Source organism: Gekko japonicus, unplaced genomic scaffold (genome assembly GCF_001447785.1).
Source record: "Gekko japonicus isolate JY-2015 unplaced genomic scaffold, Gekko_japonicus_V1.1 scaffold487, whole genome shotgun sequence".
Lineage (NCBI taxonomy): Eukaryota > Metazoa > Chordata > Lepidosauria > Squamata > Gekkonidae > Gekko > Gekko japonicus.
In genome coordinates this window covers 384,725-408,686 of record NW_015177021.1, presented here as the reverse complement: position 1 = coordinate 408,686, position 23,962 = coordinate 384,725, and the positions used below count along the sequence as shown (strand labels likewise).

Here is a 23,962-nt window from a genome sequence, read left to right as displayed (position 1 = left end):
ACCGCCGGGCCCCTGATGTCAGGGGGTGTGGCATATGCTAATGAGTTATGCTAATGAGTTCCCCTAGCTCTTTTTCTACGAAATGACCCCTGATTCCCATGACCCGGCCAACCCCTTCCATTCCGCTTGCAGTTCCCTCATTCATGTTTCTTCCTCTTTTCGTATTTTTGTGTGATCGCCAAGGTGCAAACCTGAAGTTAATAAGCGATTAGGATTGCCTTGACTTGGCATAAGATAAAATGAGACAAAACCTTATTTGCTTATTTATTTAACATCTGTATCCTGCCTGTCCACTGAATTCTTTCTTTTTAAATTTAAAACATTTTATATCACCTTTCCACCCAATTTAGGATCCCAAAGGCAGTGAACAATGAAAATATTGAAACAAGATAAAGAATATACAAATATACAAAAATTATTTTTAAAAAATTAAAGCACAGTATATGAAACACAACACAGAAAAGGTCAATGAGAATCCATGAGGGAACACCAGAGAAAACAGAAGATGTCTCCGCCCTCTGGCAGAAGTGACAGATGGGGACAGATGAATCTCCTTGAGGAGGGAATTCCACAGCTTTGGAGCCACAAAAAAAGAGAAGACCCTTTCTCAGGTTACCACCCATTCACCTCAAGCAGCAGGGACACCCAAAGTGGGGCCTCAGCAGATTACAGTAGTGGTCAGGTAGGTTAAAATGGGGGGTAGGCAGTCCTTGAGGTATGCAGCTCCCAAACCATATATGGTTTTTAAAAGTGTCTTGAATTGGGCCAGGAAGCAAATTGGGAGCCTGTAAGGTTGGAACAGCCCTGATCTGGATGGCCCAGGATAGCCTGATCTCATCAGATCTTGACAGCTAAGCAGGGTCAGCTCTGGTTAGTACTTGGATGGCAGACTGGCATCGCTACACAGAGGCAGGCAAGAGCAAACCTCCTCTGAATGTCTCTTATCTTGCAAACCCTATGGGTGTCACCATAAGTCAGCTGTGACTTGATTAGGGCTGCCATCCCCCTGGTCAGGGCAAAGGTTCCCCTGATTTCAGGGGCTCTAATACGCCGCTGGCCAGCTGGCCGGTGGGGGAAGCCCCACCCACAAACAGCCCCCTCCTGTGTCGGCGTTGCCAGCACAATGACGTCACCCAGTAGCGATGTCATTGCATTTCTGACGTCAGGGGGTGACGCTCTAGTTTTTGGGCAAACTCTATGGTTTCGAGGGCAAAAATTGTGTGTGTGTGTGTGTGTGTGTGTATATATATATATCTATATCTATATGCGCAATATATAAGTAGCAATCAAAAGCAAGCAAGCAGGAAGGAGGGTTAAACACATAAGGGCAAGTCTGTATCACTGATTTACCTGATGGGCCCACCAGACCATTAAGTAGGAAAATATTGCAATCCAAGAGATTGATCCAAAAAATGTAACGGGAAAATATTTCTTTGATTTCTGGAAGAGAAATGAATGGGAAAAGTTAAGGACAGGGCCTATACATACATATTTCAGTCCTAAATCCAGTGCCCATGCTCATGAATTTTCTTGTACCCAGGCCTAAACTTAGCACATTAACCCATGCAACTGCACACTGTTGTTGTCATTATTATTATGAATTAACATTTGTTAAACTACTCCACCAAAGAGAGAGAAAATTAACAAAAGTACATTGTCAAAGGACTTAACCCTTACATACTGTTCAACTGAGCATATTTCAGTACTGAGTCCAGTGACCGTGCCCATATGTTCTCTTGGCCTAAACTGTACATTAACCTAAATAAAATTCATGATGTACATGTGTTTGTGCACATATGAACTCTGACTCACTTAGCTACATCATTTTGTTGTGCCTGAAAAAGACCACAAATTTGTTGTTTGTTATCTGTATACAACAGACTCTAAGACCTTTTTTACACTCCCTCTGTATTCCATTTTAATAACTGGTTGCTAACGGATTTTTTCTGTCATTTCAAACAGACCCGTTTTAGTAACTGGTTGCTAGAGGAATTTATTTACCTGTTCATAGAAACCCGCTTGTGTTGGGTTAGCAAAGCGTGGTTGAGCTGCTTTTGGGGGGAAATGCTTTTTTCTGTTTTTAACCCGTTTGTTGTGTTTCTGAATCGCTGTGGTGTCCACAGTGCTTCCTACAATGCCTCTTTTTTAAAAAAAAATAAAGATCCACACACACACACACTTGGGGATTGGCATCCCTATGTATATGGCACTGAGAGACCTTGTACAATCTACAGAAATATTAAACTGGTCGGAGCAAGTACATTTCATTGGGTTGGATCATGACTAAATTGGCAATTTCTACCAACTCCTACTTCCTGCTGCAGATGACCCTCATGTTGTTCCTTAGGGTATCTTATTTCCTTGAAGTACTATTCCATGGAGATCAGTGGGCTGCAGTGAAGAGGAGAGCCAGGAAATTCTGCTGCCCAATGGGAAACTTAGTCTGGATCCAATGAATTTTTTTAAAAGGGATTTTCTTCCAAGTAGGGACTTGGATGCTTGTAGGCCTTTATTGTAGAAAACATATAACATTAATTTTTGAAAGTTTGCCTAACCATTGACAAGGAGACTCAGGGGTATGCAAGCCACCAGGCATCTGGAAATTGCTGGGAGTAAAATTTCTTATGCATATGCACCAAGAATAAACATCTCAAGAAGCAACGAGAAGGACTGTCATGAAAGAACTATTAATACTGCATTTTATAGGTTGCCATTAAATATTTATAAAAGTAAATGGTAATATATTCACAGCTATTGTCTGCCGGGCAGGATCTCCAACAGCCAAAACCAAATGACATTTACCACTGAACTGTTGTTGGGTCATTTCCCCACAAAAGCTATCTAGCAGAGGGCTGAGGAAGGAGAAGTCATGAGCTCATTTTATAGATACCCTGTAACTTAACACATCTTGAGAAAATGTGGGTTTGATCTTATCCTTAAAAACAGGCACACTCTACGTTTCATCACTCACAGGATTTCTGACATCAGGCAGGGTAATCCATAATGGCAAAACAATAGGAAGAATCACTAGGTAAGTGAACCGTTTACGTGTGGTATCCGGCCAGGCTAGGCTTAGTGGCTCATCATTTTCTTCTGCTTCCTGAGAGAAAAAAACCCAGATACAGTAATGTTAATTTGGGTGCAAAATGGTACAATAATACCCTGTGGGAAAGTTTTACAAATTTCTAGCATCTTGCAATAGAAAAAGGTAGTAATCTTGGTGTCTCAGTTTTGTATACTTTGCCTTTTCACAAGGTTATCATAAAGGAAAATCAAGTAAGTTGTAAAGTATGTCATAAACCTATGTGAAACAGTGCTAAATAATGGTATTCAGGGCTATTATTGGGCACGAACGCACAGGAACGGAATTCTGTCTGGCTTCAGAGTTGGCCACACCCACTCACTGAAGAAAATACTGCACTAAGCCCCATTCTTCATGGAGGGTACAGGTATGTCTGTTGAACATTACAATTAACTCAGAGGAACAGACAAACACCGCGGAATCCACAAGCACCCTCTTGTAGAAATTTACTGCTGGGAACATCAGGAGTTAGGGTGACTTGCCATTTCTTGGGGAACCCTGGTAAGCTTCCCAAGAATTCCACATTCTTCAGAACTGTTGGAAAACCATTACGCTAACCCTTAAATACTCTGCATTGGCAGAGCACAGTAAGATTTTCTTAAGTATTTTATAGACTGTAGCATTTAATCTTCCTTGCCTCACCTGAGTACAATAATTTGAGCTTTCCTGTTAGGGTTGCCAGTGTCCCCAGTTCCCGGTGGGGGTCCTCCCAATTTTGGGGGCTTCTGCCCACCGCCAGCCAGCTGGTTGGAGGGGTAAACCCCTCCCCCAAACAGCAACATCATTGCACAACATCCCTGATGTGATGATATCACCCAGAAGTGATGTCATCACACTGGGGCATCACACAACAATGCTCTGGTTTGATATCACCCAGAAGTGATGTCATCGCACTGGGCATCACACAACAATGCTCTGGTTTGAGGGCAAAACTCTATGGTTTGAAGCTGACTTTACCATAGGGTTTTGCCCAAAAAACAGAGCACTGTCCCCAACATTGCCGAAGCAATGACATCATCGCATCAGGGACATCCCAGAATGCACCCCAAATCCCCCGACCAGAGCGACGAGGGGACCCAGCAACCCTATTTCTTGTCATGAATAATATAATGTCTATTAAATGACACAAGCCCGGACATTACAGCTCTAATTGCTAGGTTTTTGGCTGACGTGGTTAAAGATAGATTCAAGCTTTCGGTATGATCTACAGCATTTTGCTGTCTCTGTAACGCCTTATTGCTTATGTTTTATCACACCATGTATTTTATTGGTATGCCATTAAAGGTATTTGATTTGATTTTATATTTCCTGTCATGCTGTGTGTCCCTGTGTTGTTTCTCTGTGAACTGATTTTACTATTGGTTTTTTGTTTTAACCATTTTTTTATTCTGATGTATTATTGCTTCAAGCCACCTTGAGCAGTTTTTGTGTGTGGAGAGGAGGTATATAAATGCCCGAAATAAATAAATACACTAAAGGCTACAAAGGTCCAAGCAATTTCAAAGACCTCTTTTTAAAACCATCACATTTCGTCTCACTGCAGCAATACAAAATCCCTCTTTGTCTCAGTTTTGCTGACTTCCCTCCAGATGCCATACTTTATTGATGTCAGACTCCATTCACTATTACATGGCCAAGTTTTTCTGTTTTGTTTTCTGAAGCCAGGGGTGCAATAACCTTTTATTAAAAAGGAAATCAGATTTTTCAGTCTTCTGTCATGCTAATGGATAAACATTCTCACATTTTTTCTCTTGTTCAAACTATTTCTACTCACATCATTTCTTATTTTATGCGTTCTTATATGCAGCTACTTGTTAAGAAAAAGATTAGATTGAATTCAAAGGTGTTTTTGTTTTTGCTAGAAGAATTTATTTCTGCTACCAAAACAGAATTTTCTTGCCTCCCCCTCCTACAGCAGACAATGAAGTTCACTGTTGCTGGGCCAGGGGACTGTCAGGAATAGCGTATGGTGGGGTGAAGGCCTGCAATATGAGGAAGAAATCAGGAAAAGTAACTCCTTCCCACAGGCAGAAAGCAACCTGTGGGTAACTTCAGCCCACTATATTTTAGGAACCAGTTTATATGGACTAAGCAGGGGTCATTTCGTAGAAAAAGAGCTAGGGGAACTCATTAGCATAACCCATTAGCATATGCCACACACCCTGACATCACCGGAAGTGTGTCATAAGGTTACACCCCCTGACATCACCCAGAAGTTTCATAAGGCCACACACCCCACCCCCAACGGTCCCGGCTGCCGGTGGCGGCCTTGCAGCTCCACTGCCGAGCCCCATGAGTAATGTTCCCTCTAAGCTGTGGAGTGGTGTGAGCAAAAATTCTACTTTGTGAGCTACTGGCATTAAAGTTGTGAGCGAGCGATTTGGCTACTGCATGAATTCGTTTGCTCTGGAGCCATCCTTCCTGAGCTAAGACAAAAATGTGTGAGCTGGAAGCTGAAAAACTGTAAGCTAGCTCACACTAACTCAGCTTAGAGGGAACACTGCCCATGAGGGGCCCGGCGGTGGACCTGCAAGGCCGGCGGGAGTGCAAGGAAGCCCCGCGAAGGCCCTCCCTGGCCCCAGGCAGGCAGCAGTGGGGAGAGGCAGGGAGGAAGCAACTTACCCTCCCTCTTCTCCTGCCTCCTCCTGGCTGAATGAGGGCCGGAAGCGGGGCGGCCGGAAGCAGGGGGCGGGGCTTTGCCATGTGCCCCGCCCCCGTACCTCACCCGGGGGAACTGCAATCCCCCGCGATCCCCCCCGAAATGACCTCTGGGACTAAGGTAGTTCTGATTCCTACAAGCTAATGTCATATCAGAAAGACCTTATATCTAATTAAAAAAACAAACTCCTGGGGAAAAAACCAAATACCACCACATCCACTTTGAACTTTAAATCACTGTCCCTTAAAGTTCCACACATTTCTGAAGCTTCACAAGTAACTGAAAATTGTTTCTTGTCACTGTGCTCACTTCTAGACAGTATATGTATGGTAAACACATGATCCATACAACATAAGAGATTTTAAAATTTCCACTTTCAGAGAAACCCTTCCGCATCACTTTGGTTTGGGTCCAATGATGCACAAACAGAAAAAGATATCTAGTTAGTATAGTTCTGCTTGCAGAAGGGATTGCACAAGCACAAATACCTTCCACTCCACTCCAGTCCAAGTGGCAATCTCCTCCCTCTCCCATATAGTACCCTCAGGGAGCCATTATGAGAATGAGGCAGCTGCTAGGTTCACTTTCTGAAACCCTGGAACTGGTTGGGTGATTGACTACTGTACATAATTTCACAAATATGGGCTTCCTCCCGCTCCTATCCAGAGATAATCCCCCCTTCTTTCAAGTGTTGGCATTAATCATGGTTTAGCATGACATAAGAACATAAGAGACGCCAATGTTGGATCAGGCCAAAGGCCCATCCAGTCCAACACTCTGTGTCACACAGTGGCCAGAGATGGACCTCTGCTCCATATGCTTATCTAATTCCCTTTTGAAGCTGTCCATGCTTGTAGCCGCCACCACTTCCTGTGGCAGTGAATTCCATGTGTTAATCACTCTTTGGGTGAAGAAGTACTTCCTTTTATCCGTTCTAACCCGACCGCTCAGCAATTTCATGGAGTGCCCACGGGTTCTTGTATTGTGAGAAAGGGAGAAAAGTACCTCTTTCTTTACCTGCTCTTTCCCATGCATAATCTTATAAACCTCGATCATGTCACCCCTCAGTCGTCTTTTCTCCAAGCTAAAGAGCCCTAAGTGCTTTAACCTTTCCTCATAGGGAAAGTGTTCCAACCCTTTTATCATTTGAGTTGCCCTTTTCTGCACTTTTTCCAAAGCTATAATATCCTTTTTAAGGTGTGGTGACCAGAATTGCACACAGTATTCCAAATGAGGTCTCACCATTGATTTATATAGGGGCATTATTATATTGGCTGATCTGTTTTCAATACCCTTCCTAATAATCCCCAGCATAGCATTTGCCTTCTTTATTGCAGTCACACACTGTCTCGACATTTTCAGTGAGTTATCTACTACAACTCCAAGATCTCTCTCTTGATCTCTCTCTGCCAGTTCACACCCCATCAATGTGTATTTATATTTAGGACTTTTGGCTCCAATGTGCATCACCTTGCACTTGGCCACATTGAACCTCATTTGCCATGTTGACGCCCACTCGCCCATCCTTGACAGATCCCTTTGGAATGCCTCACAATCCTCACTGGTTTTCACCACCCTGAACAACTTCGTATCATCCACAAATTTAGCTACTTCACTGCTTACTCCCAACTCCAAATCATTAATGAACAAGTCAAAAAGCAGTGGACCAAGTTCTGATGACATGTGCACCATTGTTCTGGCACTCCATACCTGTCCCTTTCTTCTTCTACAGAAGTTAAATGTGCTAATGCAGTCCACTTAGATTAGGATGCAACTCAGTTTTAGGTCCCATCAGTTAATTACTTATAAAGCCCCCAAAATCTTTTATGTATGGGTTGTTTCTGTTCCATGGAATACCCAACGAACCACATGACGGGGGGAAAGACCAGCTACTCATAGCTAGCTATTTGTGATAAAGGTCATACTCCAGGAGATAAAAACACACAGGAACTTTTCCTGAAGTGAACTTGGTATATCTGGCAACTCTTCTCTACGTAAACTTTATTGCATTGGCTCAAAGCCTTAGCAAATAACACCGAAATGCCAAAAACACGAGAATCATAATACAGTAAGCGCAATAACAATTAAACTCACAATATCCATTACAGATCTATAAACAGTTTTAAAATCATGACAGCAACAACATTTTAAGTTAAAAACAACAAGAATTCAGTCAGTCAGACAACTTGGTATGTCAAGGTAATTTCACTTAGCCATGATTGCTCTTATGAGCTGTTTGGTAACTATACAGAAAACAGTATGTGCTCAAGGTTGCTCCCTCATTAGATCCCAGATGCCTATTCTTTCGCTAAGTTATCTTTGCCATGTTAGGCACATATAAATTTTTCTGATTAGGTTTCCATAGAAACCGGTAAAAAGGATCACAATTGAGTGGGAGATGTTCATGTGAAATTGAATGTTATTTTTAGAACAGTCATAGGTTAGAACAATTACAACTGAACTTGCCTAATTGCTTACCCACAGACATTTTTAAAAACAAAATAATATGTTCCTGGATGATTTTCTATAAGTAAGTTTAAAACATATTTAATTAGAACATCCCAATAGTCCTTTTTCTTTCTATTGTATCAAACATATTCAGTGTCAAGCTATAAATATATAGTATTATATAACAGAAGCTTCTGTTTATTAAAAATTCAAGTAAACTTGCACTTCCTTAAAATTTTTTATTATAACCATGGTTATTTAAACTCAGATAAGATCAATCAACTGGTTAAAAGGAAGATGATTAATCAACTAAAAATAATTTCACAACATGCAGAATGTTAGTCCTAGTTTCGCAACATGAAGAATGTTAATTCTGTGCACATTTACTAGGAGTAAGCTCCACTAAATGCAATGGAATTATTTCTCAATACAAAAGACTGTGATTGGGGAGCATGTCCTCTATGCACTGATTGTGTTTCTAGTGTTAGGAAAAGCTGTGAGCCAGAAAATCCTGTTTCCCTTATGTGTCCCAATATTAAAGGAAGTTGGAATCTGACTGAAATCCAAGGCACTCCTATTTAAGTACCCTCTCTCCACCAGTGTATTTCCATGCTCTGACTGGAAATAAAGTACACTCCCCCAGTATACTTCCATGCTCTGGAAATAAAACGCAAACAAAATGTTGTTGTTTCCTAAGTGTAACATGGAAGAAAAGAATGTAAGCATTCCATGTTTTCTTGGGCCGATCCAATTCCACGCCCCCACTGTGTGGAGACTTGTTTTCTCTCCACAGAGCGGTTTTCTAGCAACTTAATTTGTATGAAGTGACTTATGTGTCACTTTGTTTTCAGTGTGCTACAAAAATCTGTGATGCCCTAAGTATGATGGCCTGACTACATATGTCATGTACTGGTCTGGACCCCTACAAACAACAGAATTCACACATATCCCTCAGCATGGGAATGGCGAATGTTAATGCATGATGGGGATAATAAGGTTTTCTCTATGCATCATTTGGAATATGATTGGTTGCCAAGAGAAACACAAAAGAGCAAGATTACTTTTAAGATTTCCAGAACCTTTATAGCAAAATGAAGATTATTCCAGCAGTTCTTTAAAACAAAACAGCTATACTTCTGAACAGGTACTAGAAACCCATAAAAATAATTTTGTCTTTGTCAGAACCATGTGCTGTATTCATCCCACAGTGCAGATGTGAATCGTATTAGGGTTTTTTAAAATGTGCCATCAGACATAAATATACAGTTCCAGAAAAAATTATTTGTGCAGTTCAAAAATTTGAATCATAAACAAGTAGCATTATGTTAGCTCTCCATATGCTTAAGGCACTAGTACTTTTTCTGTTTGTGGTATTGGAATTTGTGGTAGAAGGATTATTTTCTGTCAGAGAAGGCAACCGTCAGGATCTGATGTAGTGTTCATACTAAGAAGGGTGTGAACTAAGGCCTGCCCTAGTGCACCTGATTTCCCTCTTGTTCTTATTTATTATCATTTTTGTGTTAGCACTTAGGATGGTTTTACATTAGCACCCTCAAATTTCCAGTTCTGAAGATTTTTTCTCAATCTATATAGGCTTCTAAATAGAATGTGAATAAGCCACAAGGCATGCCCTCATATACAATGAAAATGTACACATGTGTTGTAGCAGCACACACTATGTGCCCAAATTTCAACCACATACCACTGTGCAGTTCAAAATTTTCCATTTTAAAAAGCCCTGTGTTTAGTATTTAGCCTTGTCACTGGTTTTCCATAGTTTCCACCATAATGGAAGTTCTCATGTTCCTCTTTAGGTTCCTGACTTACTGTTTGTGCATTGGTTCCAATTTGGGTGGAAAGACAGAACAGTTAGCAGCCAATATCTAGTGACCACAAAATTACGTGCCACTGTAAATATTATGTAATGTTACCAAAATGCACCATCATCAGACCAGTAAGAAGCTACAATAAAAACAGTCATAACTTGTTTACATTTTGAGATTATCATTGGGCCAAATGAATATACTCCTATTGCTATGCAAAAGTAGTCTAGTTAGATGGACTTGCACTGAATCACTTCTTTTCTTCTTACAGTTCTTTGAAATAATAAACACTTTACAGTGTTTTGCTTTCTATGGTGACTGTTCCTCTGCAGGCTTTTCTAACAAAACACTCAATACAAAATGATTACACATAGAATATTCTATGAGAAGCAATTGTGCTTCTTTGAGTTCCTGTGCTTCTTGAATAATTTCTGAGGTATGAGCTACAGGAAAGACAGCCTTCCATATTAATTTGTTCAATGCAAGACCCTTGTGTGTTTTCCTGTGCTTAAAAAAAATCCTTCCTGGTTAGACAAAGAGCATAATCCAGTCAAAGGTAAGCACTCTTAAATCCAATTATTTCAGTGAGAAAGCTGAACGGATGCTTATCTTTTCACCCAGCTGAAATTAATGGGACTTTTAAAAGTGCCGAAACTTCTAACTTATCAGTCCACATCTTGCAAAAAAGAGTTATTCTAATTGCTTTATTCTAAATTCAGGCCCTTTTGATTAGGAATAAGGCATTAATAGATTTTTGTCTTGTCTTGGAGTTGGATTTAGTTTTTGCATTCAATCTCACCCAATGCCTATCCATACCACAGCCCTAGTCTCATATGGCTACTATATATGCAGGTCCCAAGATTCTCAGCATAGCCTTTTTAGGTGGTCAAAGAGGATCCCTCCTCCTTTTTACCCGCAGAAAAGATGGTTGGATCCAACCTTTGTTTTCCCCTTTTTAAACTTTCTAAGTAACATTTTTTCCTGTCAAATCGCAGCTGATTTATGACGACTCTGTAGGGTTTTCAAGGCAAGAGAAATTCAGAAGTGGTTTGCCATTGCCTTCCTCAGTATAACAACCCTGGTATTCCTTCGTGGTCTCCCATCCAAATACTAACCAGGGCTGACCCTACTTTGCTTCAGAAATCTGATGAGATCAGGCTAGCCTGGGCTATCCGGGTCAGGGCAAGTAACATTTACCCTTTAACATGCCTTTTAAAAAAATTATTCTAATTCTTTTATCATTCTAGTTGTATTATAGGTAGAAGCTGAGCAATTTTCTTCCTTCTGTGTGAAATTTTTTTTGGGGGGGCCCCCGAAGGGGATTTTTTAATTGTATTTTTATAAAGACTACAAACTACAAAAGAAACGGGATAGGGGACTACATCTAGGGACAAAGTAAAGATACCCACTAATACCTAAAAACCCAAGAGAGGAGATCTTCTAGTCAGCTTCAACAAACATCAAATCTTAACCCCGCTTATCCCTTTACAAACTGAGTCAAGTGTAATAATAACTTTTTCAATTCTTAACTTTAACTGTCATTTAGAAATACCCCAAAGTATCTCATTTCAAACAGTTTTTCAAAGGCGCATATCAGAGTCCTTCAGCCTTCACTTCTCCTTGCCTCTTCTCTTCCGCAGCTTATAAGGACTTTTAGGAGCAGCCGCACCTATCTCTGATAGAGTCTCCTTTCCAGAAGAATCCGAGTCCAGCTCGCCATTGGACTTACTGTCCTCCTCTTCTTTTTCCTCCTCCTCTGGCCCTCCCAACTGACCTCTTAGAAATTCCAGAGCTTTCAGAACAGAGTCAATCTTTCCTTTTTTATCCTTAATTTTGAAGATGACATCTTCTGGAGTTATCCATCTGTAACCAATTGAATTTGTCTGAAGAAAGAGAATAAGATCTTAGTATTTCTTTCTCCTTTGTCTTATTTCAAAGTACTCTGATGACATTCTCCCCCACTTTCAGGGGTACTCCAGATACTGCTTTCAGGATTGCATCCCTCACATGCCTCTTTGAGAATCTTACAACAATTTCTCCAGGCAGATTATTTTTCTTTATATATCCTGAATATGACCTATAGGCCACATCCATATCGCTTATCAACTGTTCTGCCTTCATCTCTGTCACTGGGGCCAATAGTTCACTCATCGTTTCCTTTAGATTCTCTCCCTTATTCTCTGGCATGCCCTGGAAGCGAAGGATCATATTAGCCTTTTCCATTTGCAGTTGTAACAGCTGGTCTTCTGTGGAGAGCTGCTTCCTTTCCAATTGCTTTACTTTCTTCTTCACCTTTTGGGCAGTGGTGTCAACTTCTTTCACCTTCTCAGCTGTTTGATTCATCATTTTCAAAGTCTCGTTTATCTGGGTTTGCTGAGCAGTGATATAGTTTATTTATTTATTTATTTATACCTTAGATTTGATATACCGCCCTAACCCCCGAAGGGGTCTCTGGGCGGTTCACATTTTTGTCGTCCTAAGAACTGATTTTCCTATCTTGGGTCACATCTAGAGTTGGGGGTGGGACTGCCTACCGGCACCCTCGGTGGTATATACGCTTCTTCTTGCTTCCCGGCACGGCTCGCCGTCTAGATCGATCCAGTTCTTTCTTGGCTGCTGGCGCGGCGGTCCTCTCCGCACATTCCTCTCTCCCGCAACCACGGCAGCTCCACACAGGCGCACGGCTTCCTGCACGCTCCCGGCCGGCTTCATCCATCGGGCGCACCCTTGCCTGCATCATTCGTCGTGCGCCTCCAGGACTCTGCCGTCGCCGCCCGATGTCGCTCGATGTTTCCTCCGGCCACCAGGGATCGCTCTGCTCTGTACCGCCTCAGCTCTGCCAGCACTCGCTGCCGCCAATGCCATGCTGCCATCCATCGTCCTCTGCACCGCCCTGCCATCCGCACTGCCACCATGCCTCTTCCGTCAGAGGTGGGTGCCCCCTACCCATCTAAGGGCAGGTACCCATTCGTCTACTTGCATTAGATGTTAATTAGCTTTCGACCCGCTGGGTTGGCGGGAGCTGGGATGAAGGCCGGGAGCTCACTCCGGCCATGGTGGTATTCGAACAGCCGCAATGGCTGCTCTTGGTTGTTAAAGCAGGCGTTTTACCGCCTGCACCACCGCTTCACTTTAGACATCTGCTCCTTGAAGTTATTCAGCTGGTCCATTAGAGGGCGCATGTATTCTGCCAAAGTCTTTGCCAGCTCGTTGGTTCCTTTCGGTTTTGGGCTCTCAGTCACTTTCAATTTCAAAAGTTTCTCCTTTTCCATCCTCTTCCCCGCCATGTTTCTCAATTTGTTTACTTGCGCAAGTTTTTTTGAAAATCTCTGAATATGCACTTAACCGCTCAGTCACGCCTTGGTAAGAACAGTTTTAACCATTTTTTCTTCCGCTCCCCCCCTCATTCGCTCAAAAGTTCATGCTCATGGGAGGCATCCCTCCCCCCTTGCCTTTTTCTCTGCTACGCAGTTTAGGGTAGGGAGCTTTCTTTTCTCTTTAATCAATGCTTAAACGACTCACGTTCATAGTCGGTCCTCAGACCTCGTTTACTTTCTCTTTCATACGCTTGATCTCCTGCGCTTGCCCCGGTTAGCATTGCTTAGTCCATTCGGTCTCACAGCACGGAGAACCATTGGAATGGAGAAGCGCCTCAATTCTCCAGCATTCCGCCGTTGAAGAGGTCACCTCTCATAAGCTCCATGGCAAGGGTCCCTTCAACCGGGTCCCTCCTTCGGCTGGAGCACAGCTTCACCCCCGGGAGGTCCGGGAGGTGAGTCTGCTAGCGCGCCGCCATCACCAGACGTCAGTTCCTTCTGTGTGAAAATTTGTTGTAACGTTGTGAGAAAAGTAAGCCCATGCTCAGCTGTATCAGCAGCACATACGTGCACACTTGAGGCATGCTCTTGAACAGAACTCTTTTCTATTTTCCTCCATTGTCATTAGGCATTAACAGACACTAATACGGAAGGCATGTGGAAAATTCAACCCTTGCTTGTTCATATTCTTTCCCAGCCACAACAACAAAACACCTGAATCCAGTACAGGACTTGAATGAAGGGGTTTTCCCCCCTTTAATGTTGTGATTCCATAGTAGAGAAGATTAATCCTCTTTCCTTTCAGCGTTTTGCTCACCATTCTTACTATTCTGAGCATCTTTTTACCATAGAACATAAGATGAACCCTACAGGACCAGACCAAAAGTCCACATAGTTCCTTTATCTGCTTTTCAACAATGGTCAGCTAGGTCTTTAGGAAGTACAAAGGAAGGCAACATCCTTCTTTTGTTGGATGACGTTATGCTACATCTGAACACAGACCTTTCCGATGAACAATATGTACATGTCTGAACCTTTTTAAAAAAAGAACCTTGAACTACTAGCTGTCACATATTGTGGTTCGGAATTCTTAACGTAAAGGAATATTTTCTTTTGTCTGTTCTGAACCAACTTTGTTCTCTAGTAATGCGAGAGAAGAAGGTGTGTGAATCCTCATACCATTCATAATTTTATTATAATCCCTCCATAATATCCCTCTTTATGGCACTTTCCATATTACACAGAAGGAAGCATAAATACTTTTAATGCAGTTAGTGTAGAACGCTGCGGCCAGGCTTTTAATGGGCCTCCCTAGATGGGAGCACATTCAGCTTGTGCTGAAAGCGCTGCACTGGCTGCCAATAGCATACCGGGTGCGCTTCAAAGTGCTGGTTTTGACCTTTAAAGCCCTATATGGCCAGGGTCTGACATACCTAAGGGACCGCCTTTCCCCACACATACCCCAAAGGGCACTACAGTCGGGGGCATAACATCAGTTAGTGATCCCAGGGCCCATGGAGGCCCGGCTTGCTGCAACCAGGGCCAGGGCCTTTTCAGTGGCAGCTCCTACCTGGTGGAACGAGCTCCCAGAAGAGATCAGGGCCCTGCGGGACCTCTCACAGTTCCGTAGGGCCTGCAAGATGGAGCTCTTTCGCCAGGCTTTTGATTAGGAGCCGCCACTACCATCATCATTAACAATCCCCGGTAACAACGGGGACGGCCCTCTATAAAGATCGAACTACAGCAGTACGGTGGATCGGTACCGCTGAACCGGGACAGTGTAACATTTTCAGGACACCATCTTGCTTTAATTGAAGACAAATAGCATCGAGCACTTTATCATGTAAAATTGTTTGTTTTTATTCTGTTTTTATGTATTGGCACACGGTGCCCTTGTTTGTGAGCAGTCCTGAGCCCATTCGTAGGGAGGATGGGGTAGAAATTTAACAAATAATAATAATGGGCAGGAAGAAAGAAGAAAATAACAGAGTAACCTCATCTGCTGGAAAAGCGCTTCCATTTTGCAATGGTTCCGCAGCATCACTTGGAGGTGTCACTTCAACTTCAACTGTTGTGTTGTTGGGCGGCTCAAGTTTTCCTGAAACACAATATCCATAAACAAAAAGACTATTGTTTACCACATGCATATGTAAGTCTTGGAGAAAAAATACTGAATCGGTTCTTTTTTCAAATCAATGTCCCATGAACACAGTTCAAATATAAATACTGAAAATGAGTCTTTGAATGAGACCAGCTGGAATCTAGAATGTTCATAACATCTTCAGAATTTTTAAAAAAAATTATTCTAAACATTTTTATGCCCCTGACCAGGGCTCCCAAGGCATAAAAACAATAAGACATCTAAACAATTAAAAACATTTAAAATTATATAATAATTCAATGAAAATATACAAAGAAACAATACCAAAACCAGGGAGGAGAGCTAATAACCATTATTGAGGGCATGCCAGACAGACAAAACAAAAAAATCCTCACCCACAGGTGGAAGACACCAACAGCAGGAGACAGCCGAATCTCCCTGGTGAGGAAGCCTGAGGTTTTGGTGCCACAAACAAGAAAAGAAGCGACTTCACAATAAAGCTACGGATGCATTCTTCAAACCTGGTTTACACAATTGCCCAGAGATAACAGTCTCTTACTTTGCATGTACCTTAGATTTTGTTCTGAGCGGATGGCCTTGCCTGTAAGGAGCAGAAACAGGCAGGGTCCCCTCCCCTGAGTCTTCTTCATGGATTGAGCCAATTTCCAAGCATTTTTCACCATGATCTTTTTTTAAAATCTTGCAGTTTACATACTAAAAAGGGCCATGTACCTACCAACATGATTAGCACTTCCATTCTTTTTTTCATCATCCTCCACCTGGCACGTTTTGGCCATCTTATGAAGAATTGATGCCCTTTCTCTGAACTTTCCTGAAAGAAAAGAACACATTTCTTAAAGCATGGCTATTTGATGTCATAGATTTCTTGCCTATTACCTAAACTTTTAAATACACAGAGTGAAAAGTCAGACTTACTGAATTCTTCCAACCTCAAGAGGATTTACAAAAAGAATTAATTTTCTAGCTAAATATGCGTGTTATCGAAAAGCACTTTGCATGAAGGACGCATGCACACATCAGGTTTCGACTGACGAACTGTGAGAACCTCCCAATAGTAGTACCAACACTTTTACAAATAGAACAGCTGTTGTGGTTCCCCACTTTTGCCTTAAGGGCCCTGGCCATGGAGGCAGCTGTATTGGTTTGTAGCAGCTGAATCCTATGTATGTTAACTCAGAGCTGAATACCACTCACTAAGTACAATGGAACTTATTTACAGGATTTCAGCCTAAGAGATCAATGGTGCGCTAAACACAAATGTATAATTGCACATGGTTACTAGTAGAGATAATGAGGCAGGGATACAGATCAAGTATAGTGAGCAGAATAAGCAGCCCAGTGTTTTGAGGAAAGACAAGATCTTACTATCCCCCCCCCCAATTTAAAATCAAGTTTATTGAGGCTCGGACTATTTTATCAGTGTCTTCTGGAATGATTATGGAGTGCTGAGGTAGCTGGGGATTAATATTCACTGCGCAATGGGAACAGGAGCACCCATGTATGAAAGCATGAAACTTACACAATCATATTACAAAAAAGACATCAAAGAATATGACAGACACCAACACAGTTGCAAGCTGGAACATGCACCCATCCAGAAGAATTGCTGTTGTTATTTTACAATTAGTTTGGAAGCTTCAGGGTTTTTTTAAAAAAAAACACTTGCAAGTAGGTTTTACACAGAACAATGTCTTTGGTACATACCGCAAAACTTGAAAATAGAAGTATTTAAGGCAAGATAATGAATAACAGGCAGCTCACAGGGTAGACAAATTTTAAACTTCAAGAAAGAAAAGAGGCTACTTAAGCATCTGGTGCTAAGAAGAGAGATGAAGAAAGAAACAATGAATGAAGAATAGCCTGATCTTCATCAGCTTAATTCATAACTAAAATCCCACATTCACATCCTTGCACTGGAAGCATAATTCTGTGTATGATATTGGGGGGGGGGGGATTTGAAAACAAACCAATCTACTGTAAAGACATAACAGTGGTTTTTCATGACCACTGTTCAAGTTAGAGCAAAGCAGATTTTATAACCTGATCCTAGCTAGGCTTAAAGGTGGTGTAAGATTGTTGCTTCTTGCAGCTGTTGAGGCTGTTATTTCTGCCCCCAGAATGTACTAGCACATAATTACGTCTGCTGTGCCATGAATGGGATAGGATTCCATCTAATTCCTTCATGTGATTTTTCAGATGTGTTAAAAACTTAGGCACTTATACAGCCTGAGTACAGCAAGAGCCTTGTCAGGAAAGTTGGCCTGGAAGGCAGATGTTTTCCCCTCCCTCACCAGATGTAACTGCAGTAGTACTAACAACTGTTTGTACCAAGGAAGCAACAGCCACAGACAACTTTTTAGCTCACAACAGCCAGGTAATGCCAAAACAGTCCTATGCCAGAATTGAATAGCAAGGAATCAAAGTAAGAGAAATGAAAAACAAAATGTTTATAGGGAGATTATTGTTGTCAGGTACAACAAGCACATTTCACATTTCAAAGAAATTAATAAAAAACGAGGGTAGCCTTTAAGCACATCCATCTACTGACAGCAAATGGATGCACTAAAAGACTCTTGAGGGGAAAAATTAATTCTAAATAGAGCAGCTAGGCACAAAGATTCTCTGGGTCTTCCCCTCACTTCTTCAGGGAAACAAAAGTTAAGATTCCTTTTTCTGTACAAGAACTATTTGATAATATACAATGTACAAATGCTTCAGTGGCTAAAATGTTCATTTCCCCCCCTTGCCTCTTCTGAGGATTTATCTACACCTTACATAAGCAACCCTGTTTCCTGATCTGGCCAATCATCATAAAACACAGAGCTTAGATTGTATTATCCACAGATTTCTTTCTCCACACAGCCAAACTGTTTCCAATCTCAGAGCCTGGCAGAAGAACAAAAAATCCATGCGAGAGAATATCTAGAGCAGCATATGCAAAGAGGGGATACGCAACTCACAACTACCTAATTACATCAGCAGTACAACAGAAAGGTGGGCTTGGGAACTAAGGGTTGGATCCACCCAGCTTAATTGGGCTGTAGTAAAATGAGGTGAAATTGGGTGAAAAGGACTGGAAGGATCCAGCCATCTGTTTCCCTTATAACATGTAGGTCCATCCTTAGGTCAGCTGTGGGCAGAAGGATCATCATCCCTCGTTCATTCATGATGTCACTCACACAGTGCTCAAAAAAGTTTTCTAGGATGAGGACACTATTATTTACAAGATTTCTCAAATTGCTATCTATAATGGCGTGAGGCTCCTCCCTCTCCAGCTCCACCTGCTGGCCTTCAGCTGAGTTGCCACAAAATGGGTAGGCTGTCTCGGGCCTCAGAATGGGAAGAGGAGGGGCTTGTGCCACTTTGTTCCTCACTCTTCCCTGTGTTCTCCCCAGACCTAGGAGCACGGGCCTCTAATTCCTCCCTGGCCTGCTGTGGGGTTAGCTATATATGGGCTGGGTTTGGCCTCACGTCTTCTCCATCCTCCCGAAATATCCTGCCCTCCGAGTAGCTTAGCCTGTCAGAGCAGGGGGTAAGCTGGTTCCTCCCAGCCCTCCCTGTGATAGGTCCCGGCAGCCCCTGATTGGAGTGGAAATTCCCACCAGCTGGGTCTGGCCTGCTTCCCGTGCCTGCCCCTATGGCTGGTTCTTTCTCCTCCCTACTAGTTGCCTCCTTCTCTTACTGAGTCAGTGCTGCCATGCCTGTCACTTTCTCCTCTGCTGCTGGTCTGGTTCTCTGGGGCTCCTGTAGAGCCCCTGCTAGCTGCGTTGTGACTTGGATGGCTGCTGTTGGCAGCCCCTGTTGATAGCTCTTCCCTTAGGCATGGCTCCAGAGGCCAGTAGGGATGCCAGCCTCCAGGTGGGATCTTGGGATCCCCTGGAATTACATCTTAATCTCCAGACTACAGAGATCAATTACCCCGGGGAAAAATGGATGCTTTGGATGGCATTGTACCCCACTGAGTTCCCTGTCCTCCCCAGGCTCCACTCCCAAATCTCATGTAGTTTTCCAACCCGGATCTGGCAACTCTACCCCCCTATCCCCTGCTGGTTGCTAGGGGAGACCTGGGAACCCTAGAGGCCGGCGGTGAATCCAGGGTCAGGCCCATCCCTGGACAAATGGTTGCCATGTTTAAGCAGTCCTCTATACTACTCTGTAGGGTCAAGCACTGAAGATTTAGAGAAATGCTGCAGCTAGTCACAGCGCACAGTCATGCACAGAGAGACACAGAGTGAAAGCTGATTCTAAGTCTCAAACTAGATATTGTGGCTTTTAACAAATCAGGTCTGAGTCCTCCTCCTGGTGCCATTTCATCTTGGGAATTGGAATCGGAACATGACTACAGTTAAGGAAAATGGAATATCTGAACTTTAAAACTCAAATATATTCCTACTGTGTCACCCTCTTTTTCCTGCATGTGGCCTTCTAGCAAAGATATTCTAAATTGTGCAGGTGTGTGACCAGCCCCCCTCCAGCCCCCCTCCCTCTCCACAAATGCTCAGTTTCCACACCTATAAAGGTATGGACTAAACAATGTTTTAGTTCTATCAAGACTGAACATCACAATACAGCAAATTAAAGCGCTACAATGCCGCATTTAGCCGTAAAGCACAATTTTTGCTCTTTCTCTTTCTCTCTCCCTCTCCCTCTAGATATACACAGAGAGACAGAGGTTTAGATACCAATATCGATTGATTAGTTGGTTGATAGGTACGAGAACATATGTGAGGCTTAGGAAAATGCAGAAGAATAAAAATCAAAACTGGGATTAAATACAAAACAAAAATGTCCTTATTAAAGTTGTTAAAGAAGAAAAGGCATTGCATATTTATTATCTTTGTAAGCATGCAATAGCCTTCATGTTGATTGTCTAACCCAACTGACTATAAAAGGCAGCAGCTCTAATTTGGAGCCTGAACATTAAGATTCAATGTATACAGTATACAAAATATAGTAATTTTAAGTGTAAAAATACTTGACCACAAACTATGTTTACACTTAAGTAATATTCGAAAGCAAGAAATTGCAAGTAGATGAATAGGTACCACTTCAGTGGGAAGATAACAGCGTTCTGTGCGCCTTGGTGTTTAGTCATGCCGGCCACATGACCACGGAAATGTCTTCGGACAGTGCTAGCTCTTCGGCTTTGAAATGGAGATGAGCACCGCAACCCTAGAGTCGGATTCGACTGGCTTTTGAGCAAGGGAACTTTTACCTTTACTAATATCACTATAGTTTCTCATATACCTTTATCAATTCATTTTATTGTCTTTTTGCATAGTTTTCAAACTGCTATCCTTTATGGAATCCTTTTGCACATCCACTGACCATATGCTCCCGAATCCAAGCACACTGGACAAGACCCTGTGGGCATAGTCTAAGTTGCACACTGCTAGGCATTTGTCAAATCTGCTTTTATACCACAAGTTTACAAATTTTAAAAAGTAGGAAACAAAGCAGAAAGCCAACAGAATTAAACAGCACAGCACCCTATTAATCACCTCACGTACTGCATTCTCTTTTCTTCAGAAAAAAACCCACAACTACCACCAAACCAGAGAGGGAGCCAAATTAATTTTCTGAGGAGATTCCTTAATTCAGGCTACTAGCTACGGGGCCACTGCTGCCTCCACCTGTACTGGTACCACCATTCTTTAGCAATGGCTCTGCTTTCCTTTGCTTATTCCCCAAGCAGCAGCAGGCAAAAGGAGGATGGGAGACGTTAGCAGGAAGCAGTGGTTTCCTTTCTTCTGCCCTGTCTTCAGCAGAGCAGCAACTTCAATGAAGATGGAACAGGCTGGAGGGGAAGTGGCCCTGAGGAGGAGGATGCCTCCCGCCCTCGTTCTCTGTTCTCCTCAGCCCAGGTTATGTGGTAGGGCTGCCAAGTCCCCCCGGGGGGCGGAAATCCCCCCGCCCCAGAGGCCCGTTCCCCGGGGAATTGGGCCCCAGGGGGAACCCCGCCCCAGCGTACACGTCACAGGGAAGTGACGTTATGACGCCGGGCATGCTGGGGGCGGGGCCACGGCCATACAAGGGAAAACTCTATGGTTTTCCCTTGTATGGTCATGGCCCCGCCCCCAGCGTGCCCGGCATCATGACGTCACATCCCTGTGACGTGCATGCGCCAGGAGCCACCCCAGAGTCCCCCGCCAGCAAGGTAAGTCGGACTTGGCAACCCTATTATGTGTTGATAAGGGGAAGGGTGAAGCCAAACTGGAGTGGCTGATGTAAGGAAGAGGAGTGGCTAGAGGAACAGAGGATGGAATGAAAGAGGAAGGGTATGTGTGTTCATACTCTGTCACCCAGGACCCACAAATCCCTGGAGCTGGCCCTGCTTGTCCACCACCAGTGTTCCCTCTAAACTGAGTTAGTGTGAGCTAGCTCACAGTTTTTAAGCCTCCGGCTCACACATTTTTGCCTTAGCTCAGGAAGGATGGCTCCAGATAGGCTTGCCAAGTCCCCCCGGGGGGCGGGGGTTTCCCCGCCCCAGAGGCCCGTTCCCCGCCACCGCTGGATTGGGCCCCGGGGGGAGCTCCACCCCGACGTGCACGTCACCAGGAAGTGACGTGATCACGTGGGGCATGCTGGGGGCGGGGCCATGACCATCTATGGTTTTCCCTCAGATGGTCATGGCCCCGCCCCCAGCGTGCCCTGCGTGATCGCGTCACTTCTGTGTGACGTGGATGCGACGCGTGCGCACCTTGCGTGCGCTCCGGGAACAACATAGGAGTCCCCCGCTCCAGATCGAGGTAATACTTGGGAACCCTAGCTCCAGAGCAAACTAGTTTATGCAGTAGCCAAATTGCTTGCTCACAACTTTAATGTCAGTGGCTCACAAAGTAGAATTTTTGCTCACAAGACTCCACAGTTTAGAGGGAGCATTGTCCACCACTACAGATTTTCTCATTGAAGAATACCTCAAACGTCCCCATACATCATGGGTTCCTTGGAATACTGGCTGGAGAAAAAGTCATTCATTTTAACTCAATCCACAACTTATCACCTATGTCAGAATACTTGGATTTTAAATTAACTTGGCTTCAGATCTTTTCACAGATATGTGGTTCACATACTATTATCCTACCTCAAGGAAGCACATTCTAATTAGTGGGTAGCTGACTGAAATCGTCAGCAGTCATGTATACATGTTTGCAGGGGGAAAATCAAAATGTGTGTCAGAGCAAGCAAAAATGTATTTGCTGTATGACAATAAAAATCAAAATTGCAAATGCAAGTTGATAAAAATGTTGTAAAAGTATGGTAACACGTCACATTATATGTTAGTGAAATCATGCAGAGAGGAAATGAAAAAAACCCCAAAGAAGGAAAAGGTAACCACAAAAAAGATACTTTTTATAAAGTAAAAAAAAATGCTGACACAAAAATTCTAAAATATTTCTTACCTTCTTCAGTCATTGTTTCATAATACATTAGCTTTCCATATGATCCAAGCTCTACAACATCATAGCAAAAGACACAAAGATAAGGAACCAGAAGACATATGAGATAATTTACATTTTTTTTTCACACTTGCTTAAAAAAATTCACAGCAATTATCTAAGGTTTCTGCAGAGTAGGCAAACTGGTAGCCATGAGACACTTTTCACAAGATCGATTTTTATAGTTCATGTAGAATCTTCAAGCTAGGTTAATCTGAAGACAAGTATTGCTTTATAGGACAACAGCCAGTAAGACGATGACTTTACGACTGCTGCTCAGGTTGTCTTCAGTGTCCCACAGATTTTCTTTGGGTAGTGAAGGGTGGGGTATAAATCCAATCCAATCTCTCCTCCTCCTCCTCCTTCTAAATCCAGGAACTACTGCCTTGGTAAGGGACTGTGTAGGTTCTGGGTTTTACTGTAATCACTGGAAATGCTGTATTTCAGCCACTGAATCTGGCCTACTTTTATTGCACCCTTCCCCCCAGGCCCTTTAGAATTTAATGTGTCAAACTGCCATAACTGTGAGAGCTAAATTAAAGCACAGGAGACAACAAGCAGTGGCTTCAAAGCCAAATCCATTTCCCCTCCCCACTTTCTCACCTAGAGTAAAGATGATTGGTGTAGGAGCAATGGACATATCAAAGAGAAGTGCTGTCACTCTACAAGTATATAAGGGGCAGGGTGGGTGGATTGGCCCAGCATCCACCCAGTCCTCAAAATGGCTTTCTCATAAAGCTGGTTGCATTAAGCTAGCATAGTCTCTTGGACTCCGAAGTGATACATTGCGCATTCCTGAACTAGACAATATAGCTTCTGCAGGTTAAAGCCTCCAGCATCAAGATCTGGGCTTCAGAAGTCCATCCGCTCTTTTTAGAGTTCAAAGTTGCACTGAAATAGTATAAATGCAAATATTTACAGATTTATTGTGGATGTTGTTGCCTTCTTCTTTCTGCTTCTGGGAGGGTAAATTATTACTGATTTAAGATCTCAAATTTTACTCATAGTATAAGAAGCAATACAAACTCATGAGAAATGAAGCCAAATTCATCAAAAATTTGACTTTTCCCTA

General features: G+C 42.9%; 1 protein-coding gene across 1 annotated transcript in view; it reads right to left on the bottom strand.

The window, feature by feature from the left end:
* Positions 1–23,962, bottom strand: part of SLC24A2 (solute carrier family 24 (sodium/potassium/calcium exchanger), member 2) — a 115,262-nt gene that overhangs the window by 3,032 nt on the left and 88,268 nt on the right. Inside the window, exons 6-10 of the mRNA XM_015427773.1 lie at positions 22,855–22,905; positions 16,167–16,262; positions 15,324–15,427; positions 2,972–3,100; positions 1,351–1,440 (exon numbers count right to left, since the gene is read on the bottom strand). Coding sequence (XP_015283259.1) covers positions 1,351–1,440; positions 2,972–3,100; positions 15,324–15,427; positions 16,167–16,262; positions 22,855–22,905 — 470 coding nt within the window. The remainder of the gene's footprint in view (positions 1–1,350; positions 1,441–2,971; positions 3,101–15,323; positions 15,428–16,166; positions 16,263–22,854; positions 22,906–23,962) is intronic.